General features: G+C 46.1%; 2 protein-coding genes across 4 annotated transcripts in view; one reads left to right on the forward strand and one right to left on the reverse strand.

Annotated features, from left to right (window-relative positions):
- The window catches only part of GTF3C1 (general transcription factor IIIC subunit 1), a 73,417-nt gene extending 54,521 nt beyond the window's left edge, over nt 1–18,896 (reverse strand). For both annotated transcript variants that reach the window (XM_072836270.1, XM_072836269.1), the window contains exons 1-6: nt 18,619–18,896; nt 15,051–15,260; nt 9,358–9,534; nt 8,606–8,749; nt 6,452–6,548; nt 2,205–2,328 (exon numbers count right to left, since the gene is read on the reverse strand). In XM_072836270.1, coding sequence (XP_072692371.1) covers nt 2,205–2,328; nt 6,452–6,548; nt 8,606–8,749; nt 9,358–9,534; nt 15,051–15,260; nt 18,619–18,839 — 973 coding nt within the window. In that variant the 5' untranslated portion in view covers nt 18,840–18,896. The remainder of the gene's footprint in view (nt 1–2,204; nt 2,329–6,451; nt 6,549–8,605; nt 8,750–9,357; nt 9,535–15,050; nt 15,261–18,618) is intronic.
- A 129-nt stretch (nt 18,897–19,025) lies between these two features.
- The window catches only part of KATNIP (katanin interacting protein), a 196,099-nt gene continuing 188,719 nt past the window's right edge, over nt 19,026–26,405 (forward strand). The window contains exon 1 of one of the 2 annotated variants that reach the window (XM_072836272.1): nt 19,026–19,124. In XM_072836272.1, the coding sequence (XP_072692373.1) occupies nt 19,118–19,124 (7 nt within the window). In that variant the 5' untranslated portion in view covers nt 19,026–19,117. The remainder of the gene's footprint in view (nt 19,125–26,405) is intronic. The other variant, XM_072836271.1, reaches the window with a different exon arrangement.

A 26,405-nucleotide genomic window follows, 5' to 3' on the forward strand; every position in this document is an offset into this window, starting at 1 on the left:
TGAATGGTTTCAGATCTGCATGTACGAAAATGTCCTTACTTTCACAGTGGATCGATGTGAAAGCTGAATAGGGAGCTCCAGATGGAAAGTCCATTCCCTGCAGAATGAAAGCTCCAAAGCCACCGGGCTTCAGGTACTACCGGCAAGTCTGTGGTCTCCTCTCTGGAGGCTCCTTTGCTCCAGGTTTCCCACGTCCCAGGACACTGTGTTTTGGTGTGGATTTTGGTATGTTCTTCATGCTAGGCACCTGCTGGGTCTCTTGCTCTAGAACTTACATCCTGCAGATTTGGGAGAAGCGCTTGTATCATTTCTCATCGTCTCCTCCTCTCTTCCTCTGCACACATTCTGTCTCTCCCCCGAGCCCCTCATATTTTCAACTTAGCGGTTTTTCACCTTACATGAGTTTTTTATTTTTCTCAGCATTATCTCACTACCTTCCCTTCTGCTACATCTTTTATTGCAATAGTCATATTTATTCTATTTCCAAGAGCTCTTTTTGATTTTCTGCATGTCCCTCCTTTAGAGCTTCTTGCTGTGTTTTCATGGATGTGATGTCTTCTCTCTGCCAGTTCTTTTAGGTTTTCCTCTGTTCTTCATTTTGTTTCTATTTCCTACATTTGTTTGTTCCTGTTACACTCCTATTAGAGTTCCCAAATGTTTGGTGAAGCATTAAATTGCTGCCCAAAGCCTGTGTTTTGGGTGTTGCATAGAAAAAGGATTGGGAATCATCGTGTAGGCTTCCATGTAGGGTGAGCAGGCAGGGGTCAGCTGTTTTCTTGGGATATCCCTAAATTTCAGTATCTAGAAGGCTTTTCTCTCCGACTGTTTGGTTTCTGCAAAAAAAGAAGCCTCCAGGGGCGCCTGGGTGGCTCAGTGGTTGAGTGTCTGCCTTTGGCTCAGGTTGTGATCCTGGGATTGAGTCCCGCATCGGGCTCCCTGCAGGTAACCTGCTTCTTCCTCTGTCTATGTCTCTGCCTCTATCTCCCATGAATAAATAGATAACATCTTTAAAAAAGAAAAGAAAAAAGAAGCCTCCAGTCTCTGACCTAGGGGAGAAGTCTGGCTGTCAATGTGCAGGAGCCAAATTTGGAACCACAGTGATAGTTACCCTCACCTTTTAGTGTCCCATTTTCAGCACACCACTGTGTCCCGAGCTGGGTCTGTGGGTCCAGAAACCCTCCAATGCATCTTATCTTGAGATAAATCCAGAATTTTGTGGGAAAGGGCTTCCTACTTGGTTATGCAAAGTTGTGAAGAGGACTTGGGGGAACAGAAGCTTCTCACACACACTGCCAACCAGTCCTCTTGTTTCTGGTGCTATCCAAACTTGTGCTTGAAGGTACCTGGAATCTCCACATTTTTAGTTTATTTCGGGTTTTGAGGCATCAATTCTTGGCTTGTGCCCTTCTCTGTCATTGAGCTTCCCCAGGCTGCTCAGTCCATCACTATGTATCCATCTCTCTTGAGCACCAGAATACTGTTGATGACTCTGCTGTCATCCTGTCCTAGTCTCTTTGTACCTGCAGGTTTATTCCTTTTATATCCCTTGTCATCACTACAGAAGAGTTTGGGAAGAGTGCAGATAAATGCATATATCTCATCTATCATCTTCTACTGAAAGCTCTGACCCTTAGCTTTTTAAATGACTTCGGTTGGTTAGAAACAGCACGGTGTAAACATCAAGAATAGAGAAAAATAAAGGACTAAGGAAGGTTTTTGAAGTTTTATAGTCTATGGTCCTTAGTTTAACTTTCTTGGAAGGTTCAAATCCCACATCTGCCACTTAAACTGATTGCTCAACCTTATGTCAATTACTTAGCATCTCTTAATTTTCTTACATGTGAAAGGTGATACTACCACCGATCTTGCAAGGACTACAGAATGAGATCATGTAACACAGCTTCAGTACTTTCAAAATGCTGGAATGAACAGTGGCTGAGTGTAAGAAGACAAACTTGTTTTGGACACCACGGAGTGGAGATGTTGGAGGGACATCTACATAGAGATGTGTGCAGGCAGTTAGGTTAACTTTCATTCAGCGAACATTTCCTGAGCACTTTTGCTATTAGGAGATCCTAAGTGAGGCACTGGGGAATGGAGATTTGGACAAATGTGAAGTCACCCCACTGTAAGGCTGAATGTGGGAAGGGAAAAGTGAAAGCCGTCTGTGCGGCCAAGGGGACAGAGGCTAAGACCACCTTTACCTTTCTTTGTCTTACAGGGTCCACACTCAGGGTGGATCTCTTGCAAGGGGAGAGATACCACCTTCGCAAGGCCAGCGTTCAGCATGTACTGGTACAGCCGCTTAAATGTCCTCTCACACAGACCCTGCAAAAAAAAAATACAATTTAAGAGCTGCTATCAGATAAAAGCAAGGTGTTTGCAACCATTAAAATCATGTCAGTGGACATAAGTTCAGGAGCTGAGTTAACCGATTACCTTGAAAAAGGAAACGCAAGGGCTAATGAGGAAAAGCTCCAAGCTATGCTGTCAAGGGAACAAAACAAGGTCCAGGGCACTAAATAAATGATTCTATAAATAGTTTTGATTATGAGAGGAAAGAGATTTATTTGCTCAAAGATCCTGAAAGGATATGGGGGTGGGGGGGAGTGAGGCAAATGTGGGCAGAGCCAAAAGGTGGCTTCTCTCCGTATACTTTTTCAGTGTTTGGTTTTCTAACTAAGGAAGTATACTACACACACACACACACACACACACACACACACAACCTACCCACCACAGGCAATGAACAAAGAGGAAAAAATTTAGTGAAGAAAAATTTTAATTGAGGTTATCAATGAAGTTTCCACAAAGTGAGAAGAGTGTGCACCCTACCACTACTCACAGTTCTGCGAGGCAATATGGCCAAAATGACCCTACATGTTCCTAACTGCAAGGGTCACCAATGAGGAGCTTCCAGCGTAGGCCACATTTTTCCATCTATACGTTTTTGAAAATAAGTGATTTGCTTCACAACATTGAAAAATGAGAGATTTCATTTTTTAAAAAATGTGGGTTCTGGCTTCTATCAGAAAAAATTCAGCAACAAATACTGGGACTGCGGATCCTTGGAGCAGTCAGCAGTGGGAACCTCACAGGGTGGCCCTATCAACTCCTTGCATGTCAGGGTTGAAGGTCAGTTCCAATCTGTCACCAGTTACGTGCTGTCTTCTCTTAAAATAATTGAGGGGAAAGTTAAATATTTCTTGGATCCATACTGAGAGCAAAACCATTTTTTCCATCTGGCCTGTTTCATTCATTCATATATCCATCCCAGCCACTACCTGCCTTTGACTTTGCAACCCCCAGATTCAGGAGGCCTGTTCCGGCTGCTATAAACTGTGGACAGAATGACAGGAGGCACTCATCACTAAGAGTTGTCACTGGAGTCTTAACAGGTTCCCTCTTACCCTCTGGGGGAGGGAGGGGGAGCAAAGAGAGAGACTCTTTGCTGTTTGAGAGACACTCAAACAGCAAAGGGGGGGGCGGCTGCTGCCACCACATATATATGATCAACTCAGACTAGCCAGTGCTCCAGCCCTAGGGCAGGAGAACATATGGCTATCAAAAAAATACAGATGACTCACATATGGCTCATCCAAACACATCAGCTTGTACATGGGATCTATTGTTAATCTAGCTGTGCCCTCAGCACCACGGGAAGACCCTACGGAAGTTCATCCATCAAATCTCAGCCCCCAACATATGGTCCTAAGTCCTGGACCATCCTAAGTGAGGGAGGATGATGCAGTCTTACCTTCTGGGGGGCTGCCGTCAGGGACTTACACAATCTGCCCAGCCAAAACAGAAAGGAGCAGTGTAAGCATCCCCTACTCCTGACAAAAGACAGCATCCATATTCATAGCATCAACCTCATGCATTGGCTAATTATTCACTAAGTCCTGCTCAGCTCTCTCTGACTTTATTTCCAGCTGCTGACGAGACCTCGCCAAGTGAAAGTCCCAGAAGATCTTCATACTCAAAAAATCCTAAAGTCAAATTTGTCATGCGTAAATGTGTTCCCTTCTGTACTCCCTACTTTATTTGTGCATTCATTCCACAAATATTTACTGAGCGCCCACTGTGGGCCAGGTGCTGTCCATCCGTCTGGTGGGGCTTCAGCAGTAAACAAGCAAGCACAGTCCCTGCTCTAATGAGCCTGCCTTGGGCCCTGTTTCAGTGAGGTGCAATCACTTAGTCCAGACAGCAAGATTCCTTGTCCTTTATTGGCCCCCACACCCTGGCCTCCGTCACTTACCACATGGAAATATCCCAGTTCAAGCGGTCACCCTCCCGGCTCCCGGCCTGAGGCAACAGCATCCACCTCCCACCAGCAGCTCCAACTTCTCTTTCTCCTACTGGTTCACCGGTTCATTTCCTACACATTCTTCTCCATCTATGAACCGCCAGCAGCAGTTTATGCGGCTGAAGGCCACACCCCGACTCTTCAGCCTGGCACTTCAGACCTCTCTTATCTGGCCCCAACTTCCCTCTTGGGCCACATCTCTGCTTTCCTGCCTGAGCACACTGCGGCCGGATTACTGTACATACCTCCAGCACATCTCCAGCACACCTCCAGCTACTTCTCCTATGCCTGAAATGCCATTTCTTGTCTACTTTGGGAACACTTCATCTTCAAAGCCTGGCTTGACTATAATTTGCTCTATAAAGCTTCTCCCAGCTCTCTGAAGAAAGTGCATCCTTCATCGGAGTTCAGACACATCCTTTTTAATAGCATTCGAGCCTAAATGTGTGTTCACATGTCCGCCCCTCCAGTAACACTGCTCCATGACAGTGTTGAGACCTGTCATCCTCACTAACTTTTGTCATCATGGTGCAGCACACAGTTCTGACTCAGAGCAGATGCTCACTGAATTATGGGCCAGATAAATAATGGAAAGATGCCCAATCATGGTGGAGCTAGTGCTGACCTGAGACCAGACTAGCTCGGTCTCCCCACACGTGACTGACCCCAGGCGAGCAGAGGGTTTCATTCTGCAAAGTCTGCTGGACAAGAAATAGAAGGAACAGAGAGCAGAATTTGCTTTGTAAAGAAGTACGAATTTTCTTAATTTCTACTACGGTCTCTGAAGAAGCTTTATCGGTCTCCCTTTTGTTTTCCACTTTTGACAGACTCAAATACTGAAAAATCTTTCTTACCACAAACAGCAGACCACACGTAATGACAAATGACATGGCCTGATGTCTGAGAGGTGACAGGAAGGAAGAGGTCTGGGGCGGGGAGCTGCCAGTGCACAGCTGGCTCAAGCTGACTGCTGTCATGAGGACTGCAGGCCCAGGCTTGTCAGAGCCTCTGATATTTCAAAGGCAGCTGGAAGCTTAGATTTTTATGTGAAATCTCAATTTAAAAAAAATGCTAGGTCAAGAGTACTTTTAACAACATATAGGCCAAATCTGACCCACAAGCCTCCTAAGCTCTGTTTAAAGAGACTTGGAAATAAAAAAAAAAAAAAGAGACTTGGGCAGGAGGCTTGGTCTGAGGGGCTTAGTAGGTTAAGTGTCCAACTCTTGATTTCAGCTCAGGTCAGGATCTCAGTGTCATGGGATCGAGCCCCAGGTCAGACTCTGTGCTCAGCAGGGCATCTGCTTGGGATTCTCTTCCTCCTACCTCTCCCCCTGCTCACAAGCATGCACATGCCCACTCTATCTCTCTAAATAAATAGAATCTTTTAAAGAGACTCGCACATGCAGTAGATCTAGCATTAGAGAAGAGGCTCCTTTCCCTCTACGATAGAATCAGGGACTGGGGCTTCAGCCACAATGCATCAGGAACAAGGATTATCCTGGTGCCAATAATCAGGCTCCAAATTGTGTCCCCAAACAGCATGACTTGAAACTTTAGGTTTTAAGTTCTGCTGTTTAGCCCACAGGGCAATATTTCTCTCCCCTTCTGGCCGGCTCTCTTCCCTAGCATCCACCGAAGACTGTCCTCATCAGCCTGGAGGCTGCGTGCCACCTCTGTGCTTACCTCCTCTCCCCACTACAGCCCGCCTCTACTACGGGCCCAGAGATCAAGCTGGCCAGGAAGTGCTTTTCTCCCAGCACCATCTCGCCTGCTTCTCTGCAAAGTCACAATGCCCTTTCCGTATCCAGGCAGTGGGGACAGAATTAGAAGCATGCTTACGGAAACACCCCTATATACCCAGTTTTGCCGTTTCACATGAACTTGTATGGCACGTAGTACTAGAGCAAATCATGGGAGGAAATGGGAGCCTGACAAGGGCATGAAGGTCTTCAACAAAGGACTGAGGACCGAGCACTTTTTTATCTTGTGAAACAAAGGAAGATCCCAGTTATTTTAAGGTTAGGGATGGTCAAGTCTGTTAACAGGGCTTCCAACTGCAAGTCACGTAATATACATTTGATGAGGTTGTCCAGGCTGTGGTGCGGATCATTCCAGCCCAGCACAGGGGTGGGCCTGGACACTTACCAGTTCTTCCCTCAGCCTGCCCAGGGTCTCTATCTGGTGACTCCGTGTGCTCAGCACCCCTGAGAGCTTCTCCATGAGGATGTCATATTTGCTCCTCCTGTGAGAAACACAAAACAGCTCACCTTCTCAAACCTATTGCTAAAGAACGCCTGTTGTTTAAAGACAACAAAGACTTAAATGACAACATGCCACATCAGACCACCTTAGTTTTAGGTCTCAGCCATCATCTAGCTCACATTCCGCACTTGGCAGAGCAGAGGCTGTGCCTCTAAGCAGTTCAGTCACTCAGCCAAGGACACCTAACTAGTGACAGCATAGTGACTAGACTCTTTGGCCACAGCTATTATGATTCTTTATAGCGTCTTACATCTTTATACCATAAATTTGAGGAAGTATCTTCTATATTTCCGTATGATTCACTTGGTGAAAGAGGGGATTATTTCATAGAGAAGTGAACAGGCTTTTCTAAAGCTCAGACTCAAGACATGAACCTAGGTCTTTGCCCACATCCATTGCTCTCTTCACTGTTATGATGCCTCTGATCCTCAAGTATGGCTTCTACTCTGACTTCACTGGCATAATTGATCCTACCTTCAGCCTCATTTTTATTATGGAGTATCATAACTGCTTCCAAGCTAATTGCCACCAAGGAAGCTATGAAAGAGAGCAGGAGGCTCCTGGACTGTGTGTTCATGGGGAAGGTGACCTTGGCTTTAACTGCCCACAGGCCTGGGGGTAGGCAGGGCAAATGTATGGGATTCAGAGTTTATACCTGTGTCTCTACTTTGACTGCCTCTCAACACATGAAAAATAAAGGCAGGCACAGATATTTACTGTACATGGACTAGTACCAAGCACTGTGTCATGGCCATGTTACAGAAGAGGAAAACATGCTTCAGAGAGCTCAAGTGACTTTGCCCAAGTAAAAATGATTTAGTCCATTGTTCTCCCTGCCACCCATAGCTGTCACCTATGTTCTTTGTAGACACATGTCACACACAGGTTAGGAGCCTGCTGATACTAGTATCTAACCAATGGATAGTAAAGTAAATAAAGTGCAAATTCTCAAAGCACAATTCTTTCTAATGTAGGATTTCTAGAACATACGTTTGAAGACAAATTTGGAATTTTGACAGGGATTCAGTGATATCATTACTCCTGGAAATCCTTAGTCAATAAATAGTCTGTCTAGACACATATATTAAGCACTTTCTTTGGGTCTAAGCTTGTGCTATGCGACACACACTGTAAACTTTAAAACTTACGCTGAAGGACATGCCAGGCCACTGGGTAAAGGACAAGGCCTCTGGCACTTAGCTAGAGGAGACTCAGAGTCATTCCCTGGTCCAAAGGAAAGGGGGGGATGCCCACTACCTCTCAAGTCTCCCACAACACTGCCTGCCTTCACTACAGAGCACTGGTGGCCATGCACTCAGGGACACCCAGCCTACTCACCGAGCGGCCACGTCCTCTAGGTCCTACACCAGCTCAACCCTTCCCCACCCTGGTCTCTGCACCTCCCACCAAGAAGGGCATGAGGCACTGGAGTGCAGGCCAAGACCCCTCTAAGGGGTGGTGGAACATTTTTTCCCCCATTCTTATGCCAGGCAGTCACCCTAACTGGGAGTAGTAAAGAATCAGAGACCCACTCCCAGAGACTGATCTTCAGAAGGGAATATGCACATCTCACCACCTTGCTATACTGTCCAGATTAAGACATGCAGCTAAACAGCAATATCATGCATTGTACTCATTCAGCAGAAACCATCCCATCTCACCATCTAAGTTGACTATGAAAGTTGCATGTTGGAATAAAATGCCAATTTTAAACTGAACACAATTCAACCTCAATTCTGTCACTGAAACAAATCTAATTTGACTAACTTATTATTTTTTATACTCTCCTCAAATTTCACCAACATGTTAACGGTTCCTATTGCCAGGCTATGGAGTTATAGGATTTTTTTTCTCCTCCTTTTCTGTATAATCTTCAAATTTTCTAAATCAGCAGGACTTACTTTCATAATCAGAAATAGACTGTACATATCTTTCTTAAAAAGCTGTAGTCATGTGACTTTGCCTCTACGCTTTGTACAGGACTAATCCACATGGCTAAACATTGGAACAAAGTGTTCTGGTATCTGCATGCTGTACCTGTCCACATGAAACCGATTCAGGAGGAGGAGAATTGAGTGCTGCTGTGCTCCAGTGGGTAATCGGATCACGTGTGACTGCATTGTAATGAGCCCGTTTTTGTTCAGAATTTTCCGGTGATAATGGAGCTTGCCAGCATCAACCCTGGAGGAGAGGAAGAGAGTGGCTGTGTCATTTCACTTTGCCTGTGGCTTTTACCCAACAGTGCAGAGGGCCTCTCATCTGAACATAAGTGCTAGAGACACACAGTTCCTATCCAGCCAGTCTAAGGGAACAGTCACTGTGAGACAATGGCCTTGAAAAGAAGAGCCATGCCTCAGCCTGAGGCCCTGCAGAGGTAGATGGGAGATGGGAGTAGAGGCCCAGGGAAATGGAATGGGACATGAATGGCTGGGGTGGGCAACAATGAGGGTTTAGTGAGGACACGATCAAATACAGGTCTCCAATCCTGTAGTGGCCAATGAGTAGGGCCACCCTACATCCTGGGTGGCCAATGGTCCCAATTTATGCCCACTAGCCTGGCATGCCCCTAACTTCCACTTTCCATTTTCCAAAAATGCCTGGTCTAAACACTAAATTATACAGTTGCCCCAAGGTCTCTTCAAAAAAAAAAAAAAAAAAAAAGCACTGCATGCTCAACCATCATGGATTACAGACTGCCCCAGTGGGAGGAGACAAATAGGGAAGGTAAGTCAATAGGGCCCAATCATCAGGGAGTCCCAGTATTTCAGGAGAGAAGATCATCCCCTCACTTGAAAGCAGTGGTATGGAGGTCTCGCTGGAGCTCCCCTTGCCACCGGGACCGGCCTAATCGCTCCAGAATGCAGTAGGAGAAGTCGGGGAGCTTCAGGTCAGGGTCACCCTCCAAGCCTATCAAGGCCCTGTAACGCATGTCCTGGGAGGCAACGATGATCAGTCTCTTTCCCCACCTGTGAATCAGAAACACCGCATGGAAGAAATAACTTTAGTATTTTACGAAAATCAAACGGTGAAAAAGCAGAACCTTAGAGAATTATCACCTTGTGTTATTTCTTGGAGGTTCACAATGCGCCTGTGAAGGTTTGTCCCCATACCACGCGTGTTAGGGTGAACAGAGCCAACCTCGTCATCTTGTGCAGAACCCTCCAAGGTCTTGCCCAGACACTCAGACCAAAGCCCAAAGTCATCACCAGGGCCCGGAATGCCCTATGCACCCTCCACAACCTGCCAGGTCCTGAAACAAGTTGCTTCCTCTGCCTGGCCACTCCTCCCCTGGTCTGTAGGTGGCTGATGCCTTCTCTTCATCCACGCCACTGATTAGACATCACCTCCTCAGACCTTCCTGAAAGTCTAGCCAGTTTGTTCCCTACCTCTGACCATTACCATATTCTTCACAGCACACAGCATGCTTCAAAATGTTTTTTTTTCAGACATTCTTGTCGGTCTCCTCCCTTCGAATTTAAGTGCTGTAAGATTAGGCACATTGTTGACTTTTCACTAGGACACGTTCAGTGCCTAGAATGATTGTGGTATGGTATGGTGTGGTATGGAATGACTGTGGCGTGGTCTGGAAACATTTAAATGAGTGAGCTAACCTATGGAATTAGACATAAATTTCAAGGTAAAAAATATAGGCGTACCTCAGAGATGTTATGGGTTTGATTCCAGATTACTGCAATAAAGCAAATATTGTAATAAGGCGAGTATTGCGATAAACCTTAGTCAAATCAATGTTTTGATTTCCAGGGCATATGAAAGTATGTTTACACTCTATTGCAGTCTATTTAGTGTACAATGACATCTAAAACAACAACGTGCGTACTTTATTAAAACATATTTATTGCTGGGACTCCTGAGTGGCTCAGTGTCTGCCTTCAGCTCAGGTCATGATCCCAGGGTCCAGGGATCAAGTCCCGCACTGGGCTCCTCAGAGGGAGCCTGCTTCTCCTTCTGCCTAGGTCTCTGCCTCTCTGTCTCTCATGAGCAAATAAACAAAATCTTTAAAAAGTATATTTTTTGCTAAAAAATGCTAACCGTCATCTGAGCTTTCAGAAAATCGTAGTCACAGATCCCAGATTGCCATAACAAATATAGTAACAAAAAGTTCAAAATATTGTGAGAATGACCAAAATGTGATAGAGACATGATGTAATAAGCAAACGCTGCTGGAAAAAATGGTGCCAGTAGACTTGATGCAGGGTTGCCACAAATGTTCAATTTATAAAAAAACGCAGTATCTGTGAGCACAGTAATATGAGGTATGCCTGTACTTAACTATGTAATCGGTGGCTCCGTAGTGTGTTGAAGATCAGACCTGGGAAAAATCCCTCATTCCTACTGACCTATGGTATGAAAATAGAGGCCACGAATATGTCCTACCGGGCAGCCCGGGTGGCTCAGCGGTTTAGCGCTGCCTTTGGCCTGGGGCACGATCCTGGAGACCTGGGATCGAGTTCCACATCGGGCTCCCAACATGGAGCCTGCTCCTCCCTCTGCCTTTGTCTCTGCCTGTCTCTCACGAATAAATAAATAAAATCTTAAAAAAAAAAAAAAAAAGAGGTGCTACCTAGCAAAGCATTTCAGACCTAGTGATGTGATGGGAGACAGGCCTTGTGGTCAGGTATTTAAACAACAGAGCTATGAAAAGTAGATGCTGGTCCAGGATTAGAGGTTGGTAGCTCATGAGCTCTTGTGCATGGACCCTGGGTGACTTGTCTGGGAAAGGGAGTGCTTCCAAGTGGATGGTATCTCAATGCCAAGAAGAGAATGAGCAATGGGATCTCTGCTGCAAGGCTTGGAACCTAAAAGGGTGTGATGGAGTAGGCCAATCTGCCCAACACGTCAGCTTAGATTAGCAGATAAGGCACTATGACGGAGTCTCAGTCTTAAGGGATGGAGACTAGGCAGAGAAATGAATTTATTCCATCACATCCCTCAGTCTGATAATTCTCCTTCCTCCTACTCCACATCAGCTGATTTCACCTCTACCGCCAAAAGATCAAAGAAGAGACTGCCTTCCTTTTAACTTAAACATTGCAGATTCCTATACGTTGTGACCTAAAAGGAGTCTTCTGCAGTCATGGAAGTCTGCAGAATCCAGCCTTGGAAAGAATGTTAAGTTGTGAACACACACAAAAGAGAGACAGTCAACTTCCTGTGTCTGCATGTCACAAACTTAGGACCTATACCCTCTCATTTCAAAATAAACTCATGAAATTACATTGGAAGAGGTCAGCTGGGAAAAGAAAGTTTGAAAACAGGGGAACTGGTTTGCTGCTTTTCAAATGTATCAGATTTGTTTACTACACTGTACGTTATAATCCCAACATTTCCAGTTAGCTGACTCTGTGAGTCCTGCTAGGCTGAAATTGCTGAGTGTGTTCATCAGACAGGATGTCAAATACTGAATAAGCACAATGCAAAATACCAGAGATACCAAGATAAATTAAAGTGGTATCAATCTGCAAGGAGCTCACAGTCTACTGAAAGAGCAAGTCAAGAGACCGAGCGATTATGCTACGGCCCATAGCTGGCAGGGAGCAACTCTGGTGGTCGAGCCTACCGAATGCCATTATGTGTGGAGCCCCAATTCCAGCCTGTGTATGTGAACAGAATGCATGCATAGTAACCAGGGAACACTCTCACAGGAGGTGATTCCAGAGTTGGCAGTCACCAGGGTGGGTGAAGGACAAGGAAGCAGAACCTGCAAGTTTCAGAGGGATGAAGGAGCACGCCTGTCCCAGGAGGCAAGTGGTGTGGTATGGCTAGAAACTCTGGGGTTGCAAGCTAGAAAGCAGAAGGAAAGAAAACTCCAGAGGTCACTGGGAGGGCAGCCCCGGTGGTGCAGCGGTTTAGCGCCGCCTTCAGCCCAGGGTGTGATCCTGGAGACCCGGGATCGAGTCTCACATCAGGCTCCCTGCATGGAGCCTGCTCCTCTCTCTGCCTGTGTCTCTGCCTCTCTCTCTCTGTGTGTGTGTTTCTCATAAATAAATAAATAAATCTTAAAAAAAAAAAAAAAAAAAAAAAAGGTCACTGGGAATCTACATCCTGAATGGCCTTGCAATGCCAGCCCCGGGAGTTTAGATGTCATGGCACAGGTCAGGGGCTATAACTTCAAACCCAACAGGATAATCAATCAGTCAACATGCCTTTTTAGGAGTTGATATTGTGCCAGGCATATTCTAGATCCTAGTTACAGTCATGAATAAAAAAGTTTCTGCCTTCAAGAGTTTATGGTCTGGTGGCCAAAGGGTGACATGAATAAATACTTAAGATCATTTGGTACTAGGGCACCTGAGGGAGTCAGTCTCTTGATTTCAGGTCAGGTCATGATTTCTGGGTAGTGAGATGGAAACCCTGCGTTGGGCTCCATGCCGGGCATGAAGCCTGCTCAAGATTCATTCCATCTCCTTCCCCCCTCCCCACCTCATAAACGCATGCCTGCACTCTTTTACTGTCTCTCTCAAAAACAAAAGACCATTTTTTGGTACTGCAATGAGTAACACAATGGTGTCTGGGCAACAGGCACACTTTCTGAGGAGCTAAGTTAAGACTGAATGAAGTGTATAGGGTGGAGATGTGAAGACCTGAGGCAGAACATTCTCAGCATGAGGAATGGCACGTGCTGTAGCCCTGAGACAGAAATGAGCTCCACATGTTTGGGCTGCAACATGGAGAAGACTCGGGCAAGTTCAGGGGCTACAGTCAAAGCTTGGGCGGGGTGCAGAGGGTATAGGTCCTGCAGAGCCTGAAGGGCTAGGGTCAGTCGGCAGGCAGCTGCAGGGCACGCAGAGCACTGGGTGGCTCGTGGCTCATGGCTCTGGCCTATGTCACCAAGCAAAAATCCATCCTAGTGCAGCTAGATCCTGTGATGTTTTTAAAAAGGAGCTAGAAGTCCAGATTTTAAATATTAGTTAAGAAATAAAATTAAAACAAAACACCGTGCAGGCTAAACAAAGCATGTGCATGGGGCACATGTGGCCAGTTGGAAACATGTGCCATGAATGACCAAGGCTCTATCTATCACAATTCCATTTTAGAGAAAAACATGCCATGGAGTGTGGGAAGTTCCAAAGAGGAGAGACGGGGCACCTGGGCAGCAGTCGGTTAAGCATCTGACTCTTGATTTTGGCTCAGGTCATGATCTCAGGGTCATGGGTGATTGAACCCTATGTCAGACTCTGTGCTCAGTAGGGAGGCTGCTTGAGATCCTCTCTCTCTCTCTCTCTCTCTCTTTCTAAAATAAATAAATCTTGAAAAAGAAGAGAAAGAGGTAGAGCAAGGCAGCAAGAAGGGAGTCAGGAGACTCTTGTACTATTTTGAGGCCAAAGGGGGTTTGAGGCAAGAAAGGGAAGAGGAGGCAGGTTCAGGGTGAAGGAGTGTGATGCTCTGAAGAAGAGGCTACTGAACTCCACACGTGGCACTTGGGGGACGTCTGGGTAGGAGAGCCCTTCAGAGCAGCCCAATATTTAAAGGGAGGATGGAAGCTGGGGCATCCATGAGGCAGCTGGTGAGGATTGGCCAGAAGAGAAAAACAAAGCAGGAAGCCGTGGTGCAAAAACTTTAAAACTCCGTGATGGGGTAGAGGGGTCAAGGAGATCAAGAGCCCAACAGCATCCACAGGCTTGTTACTAGGAATCTCAGGGGATAAGATTTCAGTAAAGTAATAAAGTCAGACATCAGTGGGCAGAGAAGTAAAGGAGAGAAAGAATGAAGGTGGCTATTTCCTCCAGGAAATAGCAAGCAGCACAGACAGATCTATAGTCACAGGGGACCTGAGGTGAGAGAAGGTCCTGTTGTAAGATGGGCGAGTCATTAGGATTGAGGAGAGAGCTCCAGCAGCAAGGAGGCAACGTTGAAACTCATGGAGAAAGATGAGCTCACTGAGAGAGGTAGCCGGGGTGGGGGAGGGGGCGGGGCTACCGGGAGCTAGGCTGGAGAAAGGAGGAGAGGAGGAGGAGGAGGAAGAAGAGAAGCAGAGTGCAGCCTGGGCCTGGGCCAGGGCTTCTTGTTGCCTCTGAGCTGAGGAAGAGCGGAAACATGGAAAGTTGCAGGCTGAAGAAGACACAAGTCTGCAGAATTCACAATGGCAGCTTTTCCCTGTTCCGTGAAGTGGGCAGGGAGGTGGGTATGGGGAGGGGCTGGAGAAGATAACAACCTGGATTAGTCTCTCTGGGAAACTGGGATCCTGAGCCTGGACAAGAGAAGGAAAGGCATTGATCCGTATGAGGGCCATTTACTCTGCTCAACTGTGCCAGGACCATGAACACAAGGGAAAGGGGAAAGGTAGGCCCCTGAGCAAAATCTGCACCACTGCAAGAGTGGCATGCAGAATGTGGAGGCTTAGTGGAGGGCTGCCACACGGACAGACTTCCAGGCTGCAGACGAGTCTTCGTGCCCTGACTATACCCCCCAGGCTTCCACACAGGAGGCAGTCCATGAGTCTCCGATAGTACAGAGCCGTTACCTGCCAAAGGCTTCCACCATCATACATCGGGGCTGTAAAGACTTGGTCCTGATGTCATTGGTTATGTTTTTCCTCTCCTTGAAGTACCGGCATGAGCCCTGGATGCCATCCTTGTTCTCTAAGATCATATGAATGGGGTAGACATCCTCCAAGGGGACTGGATCCCTCCGGGACTCCAAAATGCCGGTTTCCAAGTCAATCTCTTCATACCTAAAAGGGGGAAAGCACAAACACCAAACCACAACTCAGCTTCAGAAATAATACATACTTGGCACATTCTTCTTTCCTTTTTTCTTTTTATATTAAAGATTTTATTTATTTATTTTTAGAGAGTGAGTGTGCAACAGCTGGGGTGGGGAGAGGCAGAGGAGGGAGAGAAAGAGGTAAAGGGTCCCAAGCAGACTTCACGCTGGGAGCCCTACACAGGGCTGGATCTCACGACCCTGAGATCATGACCTGAGCTGAAACCAGAAACCAAGAGCCGGATGCTTAACGGACAGAGCCACCCAGGCGCCCCTGGCGCATTCTTCTGACAAACTCCTGCAGAGATCAGAGAGGAGTGAGCTCACTCGGTCCCCAGCCTTGCATATGCAGATTAGAGCAGCATTCCTGCCTTTCTATCCCAGAAAACACAGACCTTTCCAGGGTCCCCCAAACCCACCCCAGAAGCTGAATGCTGGAACCAGAACCATCTCACTGGCCCAAATCATGGCCTTTTGGTTTCCCTCCAAATCCGGTGCCTGCATGTTAACAATTTTCACCTTGGAATCCTCAGTCCTGTCTTTTCCTCCAAACACTGATCCTGGGTCTCCAGTTGTCTATTGAACACCTCGAATTCAATGAGATCAAAATCAAGGCTATGACGACCTCTCTCTGCCTCCAATGAAGTCCCTCCTTTCCACTTTCTTCCAGTTATGTTGTATTGATGCCATAGGGACATCTTTGACTTGCATTTCTTCCTTTATCCAGTTAGCCAAGTTTGTGAGGCTCTCCTTAGAAATGTTGCTCACAGCCTGAGCTGGTCTATTTAAGGGTAAATCCCATTTATGCTCATCAGCCCTCTCTCTTCTTCGCCTTCTCTGTGACCTCTGCACTGCTTTACCCTCCATTCCCAAATCACATCTTCCACCATCTGCCAGGAGTTGGCTGTGGACTACTGCCCTCCACCTCTCCAGCCACACCTCCCTAGACTTCTTTGATGGTTTCTAGCTGTCCATCCAGCCTTTCAATGTACGTGCACCTAAAGGCCATGTCTTAGGCCTCCCGTCACACTGCATCCTCTTCCAGGGATGATCCTGGTCTATAGCTTTAATACCTAACCATATGGGATGATGGCCCATGTCCAGCTCCGTCCCTCCCTCTGGCCTTGCTTTTGTCCAATGAAGCCACATGTTTACTAAATAGAATCTCCACTTGGATCACCCAAAGGAACCTTGAACTCGGTGTGTCTCAAAGTACATTCAGCACCTTGCCCACCTCCCCTGAGACCCAACCACCTTGCTGCTCTTCTGTGTTCCTCACCAACAGTAAAGGGCATCAATATTCATTCTGGAACCTAAATATCAGAAACCAGAAAACAATCATCCCTGATTCCCCCCTGTCTTAATAACCCCACATCTAGTCACCAAATCCTCTTGATTCTTCTGCTCCTTATGTCTTGATTCCATTTGCCTCTCTTATTTATTCTCACTTGTGTCACAGTAAGCAAAACTGAGGTGGAGAACAAAGGCAAGAAAGAAATGTAGAGGGCAGCCTGGGTGGCTCAGCGGTTTGGCGCCGCCTTCAGCCCAGGGCGTGATCCTGGAGACAGGGGGATGGGAGTTCCATGTCGAACTCCCAGCGTGGAGCCCCCTTCTCCCTCTGCCTGTGTCTCTGCCTCTCTCTCTGTGTCTCTCATGAATAAATAAATAAAATCTTAAAAAAAAAAAAAAGAAAATGTAGATGAAAATGAAACTTCTTTATAACCTGCAGCCCATTGTCATTCGAGGCAGGCAGAGTATAACATTCTTCCAGGAAGCTCCCAACTGTAAAAGTTAATGCTCTGCTAGGAGAAAAACAAGCTTAGCTTGACAATAGCTAGGCCTCCAGGGTCCCCCTGAGTCTTCTTCAGCATCTGAGAGTCCTTTTGGAAGCCTCCGTTTGTCTTTACTTCCCACAACTGGAAAATATATAATCAGTCACTCGCTCCTGACAACCCCAGCTCGTTCTGCCCACCGGTCCTATCACTGTGCTTTCATGAAAGCCTTCTTGCCCCCGAAGACTTCTCGTGAATTCTTTCTTGGCCAACAGCTCTAAACCCCAACCTTCAAACCACATCAAAACGATGATTGGTTGTTTGTGACTGGATTACTAAAATCTCTCAACCTCACATTCTGCCCTTAGTCTGGCCCTCCTTTTTGGGGGTGGGGTTCCCAACTGTTCTTTTGATAAAGGATAAACTCTCTAAGTGGATTAAAAGACCACTGATTACCTCTCCAGTCCAATCTGGTTAAGGACAGAGAGGACTCTGTAACCCCAAACTTCAAGGATTCAAATTCTGGTTGAAGTTGCTCTTGCTAGTTGATAGTCTTGAACAAGTCACTTACCCTCTCTGTGCCCGAATTTTCTCTTCAGGAAAACAGGGGTGATAATATCCACCTCCTTAGGGTCATTGTAAAAATTAACTTGCTATGTCAGGGTCTCAGCAAGTCCCAGCTCACAAGAAGCATGTACCTAAGTGCCAACTATTATTCCCTATTCTCAGCCTCCCACTTTACACTTCAACCACACTTAACTTACTTCTCTCCCTTTAGACTTCCACATTTGCCCTTCCCCGTCCAGAATACTCTGCCAAGTGGCTCCCTAAATCCAATCTTTTAAGTCTTGCTTTGGACAGTATTACCTCTGGTAACTTCTCACAACACGACGTTAACCGCACAGACTCTATAGAGACAGGCTGCCTTGAGTGTTCTACTCAACACTTGGTCACTTATAATCTCTCTTAACTTGGGACAGGTTAATCCTCAGTTGCCTCTTCTGCAAAATGGGGAAGATAAAAGCACCCACTGCTGAGGACTGAAGGAGTTCAGTTTCTCCAAGCTCCTAGCACAGGATCTTCCAGCATCAGGCCAATAATAACCGTCCAATAAATGCTAGCTATTATTATTATGGCTAAGCTTGCTGTTAGGCAGATCTCTAGCTGCCCCGGGCTCTCTAGCTGAGCACTGAATGAATGCCCCAGAAAAGGAGGCTGAACTCCAGGATCTCCAGTCTTGATCTAATCTGACTTCCTACCCACCACTCTTTGAAGCTCTTTGGGGATATCCACCCCCTCCAGTCCCAGTGCTGCTCACTAGCACCCAAACACCCACAACGGGCCGGAAGGGACATGGCTAGATGCCCCCCCACCCCATCAGGCGCCCGGGCTCCAAGCAGGCCCGAGGGACCCCCTCCCCCTCCCCCTCCCCGCCAGCCGCTCCCCGCGCCCCCGGTCAGACTCCCGCGGCTCCACTCCTCCCCCCGCCCCCTCCCAGCGCCGTGGGGCTCCGGGCCCCGCGCCCGCCGCCCCCCCCAGGGCCAGGCCGCTGACCGGTCCTGGAGCTGGAGGTCGGGTCGCTCCCGAGGCTCTTCGTAGAAGCTGATGCCCGGGTGCGTGGCAAGGGCCCGCCACAGGAACTCCTGCGTGTAGGGCTCCAAAGGCAGCGGGAAGGGAGGCACTCGCGTCTCCAGACGGCTCCAGAGCGCCGGCAGACACAGGCCATCGAGCCCCTCCAGGGCCACCTCGTCCAACAACGACTCCAACGCGTCCATTGCTCCTGGAGTTTGCAGCTCCCCGGGCGCCTGCGCATCAGGACGCGGAGGGCCCTCCAGCGCGCCTGCGCACCACAGCGGCAGCCCGGGGAGGCGGGGCTGGACCTGCGGGGGGAGGAGGAGCTCCGGAGCGCCGGCGTGACGTCACGCCCCGTGGGGGCGGGCTCAGTCCGCGGGGCTCCGCCGCCATTGGTCCGGAACCCCGCAGTAACCAGGGGAACTGCAAACACTGCAGAGGCCGCTTCCGGTTCGAGCTCCCGGAACCGCCGCCTCTCGGGATGGATGGTGAGTGTCCGTGGGCCCCTCCGGACGGTCGGGCGGTTATTGTCTCATCTCTCCTGAGGTTCCCTCGGACAGAATCCCAGGCAAGAGAGCCCCGGGTCGCTACTGCCTGACCCGGGGTGGTCTCTGGTCAGAGGGAAAGGGAGCCCTACTAGGGGGTCCGGGATGGGAAGAAGGGGCTGGGGGGGGGGCAGGAGGGACGGGGGGGCGGGGGGGCGGGGTCAGTGGTTGGGCCTCTGTGCAGAGCCGTGTTGGTGTAGGAACCCGGTACTGGCCGGGGGCTCAGAAGCGCTTTAGGGTAGAAAGGAGAAGCAGAAGTCTGAAGGGGGTCTTGTGTGGCCTCCTCGGATGTGGGACGCTGAAACCTGGGTGTTGGTATGGGGGTACGCGCCATCCAGGTCATCAGCGACTGGGCGGGTGGGGAGGACCAGGGCATACTCTCCTTCTGAGCTCTGATGTGGATAATCACTACTGTTTAGTGCCAAAAACTGCAAGCGCTGTCAACAACACCTCGTTAAGCTTCTCAACAGCTCTTTGGGGGGCGGGGGGGGGTCCCATGGTGTGTGTGTGTGTGTGTGTGTGTGTGATCCTGTTTTGCAAATGAAGAAACTGAGGCTCAAAGAAGTTAACTTGCCCCAAGTCAAACGGCCAGCAAGCTGGGCAGAGTGACTAAGAAACACAGACACTCAGCTAAATGAACAGAGTTGGAGATTTGGTGGTTTCAGAGGCCCTTCAGCTCATTCCAGGCGTTCCAAATGGAAATATCTGCAGGGGCAGGTCTGGTGGGCTGGATTGGGGTGTCACTGAAAAATCACTTCCCCTTTTGGAAAGGAAAGCTTCTCACTCCTCTCCAACCAATTAATTTTTCTGGGGGGTTGGGGGGGGGGCACTTCTCGAAATGCCATGACAGCCAATCAGTCTGATGGCCAGATGGCCAGATGCCACCTGTGGACCACTATTTAGGGTTCCCTGATTAGAATCATGGAATTGACCGTTGAAAACAATCTAAAAATAGGGTACTTTGATCTCATTTTGAAGATAGGAGGACTAATGTCTAGACAGACTGTTGAGGGCCTGTGCTAAAATCCAGATCATTTTTCTCATTTTAGCACTCTCCCTTACTTCCGAGGATTTGTTCCTTGAATCCGCCTGATGCAGTGTGGGAAGTTAGTTGTTGTTTTTTTTTTTAATTGACCAGTCTGATATGTACTTAAAAGACATCTTTGCCCTTTGTACTTCAGAGGTACTATAAAATGTCATTTGCAGTTGCCTTGTGGAGCGATCTATTGCTACAGAGCAACAGTTCTCAAATGTTTGGTTTTTTTTTTTCCTCAAATCATTTCGATCTCAGGACACCTTTATACTCTTACCTCAAAAGAGCTTTATGTATATTGTATCTGTGCTATTGACCGTATTGAAATTAAAGCTGAGAAAAAAAAATCTTAAAGCATTCATTTATCAATTATTTAAAAATAGCAGTAAACTTGGGGCGCCTGGGTAGCTCAGTTGGCTAAGCATCCAGTTCTTGGTTTCGGCTCAGGTCATCATCTCATGGGTTGAGATTGAGCCCCACATTGGGTTCCTCACTTAGCAGGAAGTCTGCTTAAGGTTCTCTCCCTCTGCCCCTCCCCATGCTCACATGTGTTCTCTCTCTCTAAAGATAATAAATCTTTAAAAAATAACAGTAAACCCATTACTTCTGAATAAAAATTATAATTTTAATGAAAATTAGCTAGGCCTACATCCCCCAAAATTAGTAGGAAGAGTAGCATTATTTTACATTGTCTCAAATCTCTTAATGTCTGGCTTGATAGAAAATACCTAGACTCTCATTTCTGCTTCAGCAACCAAACTGTTGTGTCTTTTGGCTGATGTACATGAAGAAAGTCTGGCCTCACACAGATTTTAATTGCCGTCTTCAAATCAAAGACCTTCTTTTTTGATACCATGCCAAAACCTAGCAAGTGGTGATTTCTTGAAGGGTATTTACAGTGTGCCATCTGAAACCATATTGGTGAACTTTTGTACTCTGTTACATTAAAATCCATTGGTTTATCTTCCCTTTTGTTCAGATATTTTACTCATGTATGATTTTATTACATTAGGCATTGGTCATTTGGAAAATGTTGGTTTACTGAGTCACGCAAGTCTTCCAAATGTTGACATTTCAAATTCCATTATGTGATATCAAGTGGAATATAATTATATAGTATCAAGAAAATCACATTTGTTAATATCACCGTCTATTTATTTATTTAGAAAAAAGTTTAAGCTGCTAAACTCAAGGTAGTAGAAACAAGTTTTCATTTAGGCAACAAATACTGTCAGTTTCCTTGGGGAAAGGGACAGACTCACTTTTCTGTCTTTTTTTTTTTTTTTTTTTACATATTTGAGAAAATGTCCGTGAAACACTCAAGCCTGTATAACTATAAACTATAGTTTGTTAGATGTTCATTCAAGTAAAAAAAGTCATTCTATATGTATGTGGCTAGATCAGCTGGTAACTCACACAAGTACATGAGTGTTTTCTAGGATCAACTATTCCGCTTTGGCTTGTACCAGAAGGGCTTGATATACTTCCCATTTTGTCACACACAATATTAAAAAGATGTATACTCGTGGGATGAAATGGAACAAAATTAATTTAGTATTTCATAAGGATATTCTTAGGTGAAAATGATTTTTTTATGATTATAGTTTTATCGTGAGTACATGGCAGTAAATAATGTGATGACTGCTAGTACAATTTGGTGCTGCTGCCTTGTAGCAACTCAGGCCACAAGCAGTTTTATCTACTGCTGCTTTTCCATCATCAATGCAAGTATCAACACAGTGAAGAAATCTTAGAATTGTGATTAAGATAGTTTTGTCCTTGTGAACCCCCTCTTCTTCCCAGGGTCTGTGGAAAACAGTTTGAGAAACATCGCTATAGACCATTTTTAAGAAGTCTGCCCAGTTACTCTGTCATCATCTCCTTCACTCCTAGAGCATTATCACAGCCCAATAGAGGAACCTGTTAATTTTCAGAGTGGTACAAAAAAGAAAAAGTTGTTCTTTCTAAGAAAGCATTTGCCCCAAGATTAGATTTAGCATTCAAAAGATCCCTTTTCTATTAAATTTTTAAAATGTAGGTGATACAACAATTTTATAGGCACATATGTGTTAGGTAGGGTGAAGCATACCATGATGAATTGTGATTCTAGCCAAGTCTGGCCTTACCAAAAAGGTGTTTACTTCCCAACTTTACAGAAAGCTTAAGAATTTACCATCTATCTACAATACCCAAACTGGATTGTAGTTAGGTTAATTCTGCATGTCCAAATCACCATGGTTTTTCACATTTTTCCTGGTCCATTGGTTTTGACCTTGGGCAAGTTTCATTTGGCTCTGCGATACAGTGTGATATAATGCTGATATATTTGGGGGGGCTATATATTCAAATTTCAGCTATGTACTCTGACCTCTCTGAGCCTCAGTTTTTCTGTCAATGAAGTAGAGCTGAAAATAAGGCATACTTTGTTTTATCTGGTAAAATCCACTGGTGAATTCAATGAGACTGTGCATGAACACTTAACACCAAGTCTGGCAGATAAAAAGCACTCCTACGAGGTGGCTAATGCTGTCATTATCTGCAAATGGGCAAACTTTAGCTGGCAGAAGAGGGAGGAGGGAATCGATGAAGCTCTCTAGCAAATAATAATCTTTGTAATTAGCTCACTGTTTGTTTAAAAAAAGCCGACTTGTGACATTTTATATTTACCTGAAAGTAAACTGGCAATGTGTGAGTCTTTTGCTATGAAGTGTTCACCTTTATGTTAAAGTCACATTTCCTCCAGTGCTTTTAAAATATGAGATGGTTCAGGAAAAAAATATTTCTACTCAGTTCTCAAGGAAACATAATAATTAGACAAAAGTTCAGCACATCAACATAATTAGAAAGGATTTTAAAGCTGTTCATTTGCTTTTGCTCTCCCCAGAGCAAATATTCAACATTTCCCCCGCTTATACTGTTCATTTGCTTAGTACACTTTCTCAAAGAATTAATAATGCCAAGATGAAATTTAGCCTAGCTTGTCTAAATAATCTCAAACTGCAAAACGGGTGACGGTTGAATTAGTAAGGTTTTGTTGAAAGTATGCTGTCAGCATGTCTGGTCTCCTCTGTTCTGATCCAGTATTCACCTGTGGGCTCCCGGTGACTTGTCAATTTCTCTGACTACTTAAAATAAACCAAGCCAAAAATGTTGTAAAATAAAGCGAGCATTCAGCAGGCAAAATAAACATGTGGTCTGTGTAGTCTCTATGTCTGTTCTCCCTTCCTTCTTTCTTCATGCCCAACTTTCAATCTGATTCATTTCTTTGTGTCTTGCTAGTTCTCAGTATCCATCCCAACCTGTGATTTTAGCTTACAGGAACTTGGCACGTTAAGTTTTGCTTATTCTTTAGGGCATTCATTTAGTAACCCTACATTTCAATGCCTTCTGTGTACTGGAATCCAGAGATACCAAGATGAGTACTGGATCCAGGTGAAGGGTAGATGGGAGTTTATTGTATTATTCTTTTTCTTTTCTTTCTTTCTTTTTTTTTTTTAAAGTAGGAGCCACGCCCAGCATGGAGCCAACATGGGGCTTGAACTCACGAGCCTGAGATCAAGACCTGAGCTGAGATCAAGAGTCAGATGCTTAACCGACTGAGCCACCCAGACACCCCTCCTTATATTACTCTTAAAACTTTCTTTAAGTTGATTTTTCTGAACATAGAAGTTAAGAAATTTTTCACCTTAAACACAAAAAGAGAGATGTAGCCAATTTGAAAATGAATTCTTTATATCTGAGGTTACAAGTTGGGGGCCTCTGAATGAATCAGATCACAGTCATGCTTACTTGGCCCATAATGATTTTTGTTTTGTTTTCAGTTTTTTTTTTCTTTTTTTTTGCAATTTTTGAATGAGTTGTCAACATTGAAAAATTGAGGGGTTTCTCATAAATATCTGATCGTGATATTTTCTTAACAAAAATAATAAAGTCTATTAACACCAAATCAGAGTTGTGCATGGCAACAGCTTCCTCCCAGCTGGAGCTAAATGGAGACCACCCCTTTAGCAGGGAGGTGTACTTTCCAGTTTGCCACAGCACCTCCCTGACTGGCCGCCCTCATTGCATGTGTTCCCTGCCTGCACCCTGTAGCTATCTGAAGTTACAGTCCTGCTCTTATATTAACTTGGGCAATTTTGGAAATCCCTGCAGATAATTGTGTGGCATGGTGTGCCATATATACTTGTTCTCTTTGTTTTAATCTGAGAGAAAAAGAGGGGGGTGGATATATACTCTGCATTTAAGAACTTCATAGTCTGGTGAGAAAGCCAGTCAACAATAGCTAACTATAATCCAACATGGGAGTCCCTAGAAGATCACATTTTCAAAGGTCTTTCTCTTTCTCAAAGCAATCTGGCTCACTGCCTGCTTTTATAAATAAAGTTTTATTGGGATATGGCTGTGCCCACTTGCATATAAATGCGTACGATCCATGGCTATTTTCATGCTTCAGATGCAAAGCTGATTAGTTGTGGCAGAGGCCATATGGTCCATAAAGCCAAAAATCTTTACTATCTGGCCCTTCCCTGGAAAAGTTTGCCGACTTCTGCCAGCGAGGATCTGATTGGATTCTTGAGACAGTTCCATGTGATGCTCATTAACATTGGGCCCATTTACACCATGTAACTAGCAGGTAGCAGAACTAGGACTCAACCAAATAAAGTGTACACCCTAGATTTTTGTATATCTAGAGCATGTCCTCAAAGACCGTTCTCAAACTTGACTGTGCCAGTTTGTGGCCAGGTTGTTACACTTGTGAAGTGAGTCTATGGGCGATGCCTACCCATTAGGCTTGTGGAAGAACAAACACAGTTTAAAAGGCACTACCTGGGCAGCCCTGGTGGCCCAGGGTTTGGCGCTGCCTTCAGCCCAGGGTCTGATCCTGGAGACCTGGGATCCTGTCCCACGTTGGGCTCCCTGCAGGGAGCCTGCTTCTCCCTCTGCCTGTGTCTCTGCCTCTCTCTCTGTGTCTGTCATGAATAAATAAATAAAATATTTAAAAAAAATAAATAAAAGGTACTGCCCTTGATCACCTCCGTGGCTCCCTCAGAATCTGACCCTGTGGCCACTCTTCTATTTCCAAATAGGAAAGGGCTTACCAGGAGCAATATGGTTAGTTCAAGGAGGAGTTTGGTACTGTTTACAGCTCACTTTATATAAGAATAAGGAAGTAAACATTGTCCTCAATGACACCAGACAACTGATGCCCTGCAGATTTCAACAGCTTGACCCTTGTAACTTTAACAATTGCCCTGTGGACACAGCACCCTAAATCAAAAAATTTCCTGGATGAGGCATTGTTTCTCCCTTCCCCTATCTCCTGTTTGGTCTGCTGGTCTCCAGTCTCCTGTTTAGATACTCACCTACCCACCCACCCTCATGTCCAGAGGTATTATAATGGGCTGAATGGGGTCCGTTGTTGTGTGTTCCCATATTTAAAAATAGTGATCTCCCATAGAAACCTGGACTTTATAGTCTCTGGATGGAAGGGTGCTTTGGTCCTGCTGGGCTTGCATTCCCACAAAGCCCTGGTTCTGAACCTTGGTCACCCCTTGGCCTTGGACAAGTGATGACAGTTTGACCTCTTCTGGCTGATGGCACTGGTCAGCAAGTGCCTTTTACTTGCATTAAGAATATTAGCCTGGGGCAGCCCCAGTGGCGCTGCAGCCCGGGGCATGATCTTGGAGAACTGGGATCGAGTCCCATGTCGGGCTCCCCGCATGGGGCCCGCTTCTCCCTCTGCCTGTGTCTCTGCCTCTCTGTGTGTGTGTCTCTCTATGAATAAATAAATAAAATCTAAAAAAAAAAAAAAAAAGAATATTAGCCTGAATATTCAGGTCTCTAGGCATCTGAAATTTCAACTGCTGCCCATTCACCCCAGACAGCTGGCCATTTCTTGTGCACACCATATTCTTTCCCACCTCCCTGCCTTCCCCCTTGTATTCCCTGCCAGCTGTCTCCTTTCAAGTCACCTCCACACTGTAGATTACAGTAACTGACGCCACCTGTAGAATTAACTCCTCCCACATGGCAGGATTCCATGGCCTCCTCCTGTATCCTCCTGCTGTCTCACAGGTACTGGGCTCCATGCCTTTCTTCCTCTATGAGGATAGACACCCACTCTGATTCCTTTGTGTACCCAGCGCTTGGCACAAGGACTAGCACAGGGAGATGTACATGAGTGTTGCTGG

The sequence above is a fragment of the Canis lupus genome, chromosome 8, assembly GCF_048164855.1.
Source record: "Canis lupus baileyi chromosome 8, mCanLup2.hap1, whole genome shotgun sequence".
Classification (NCBI taxonomy): domain Eukaryota; kingdom Metazoa; phylum Chordata; class Mammalia; order Carnivora; family Canidae; genus Canis; species Canis lupus.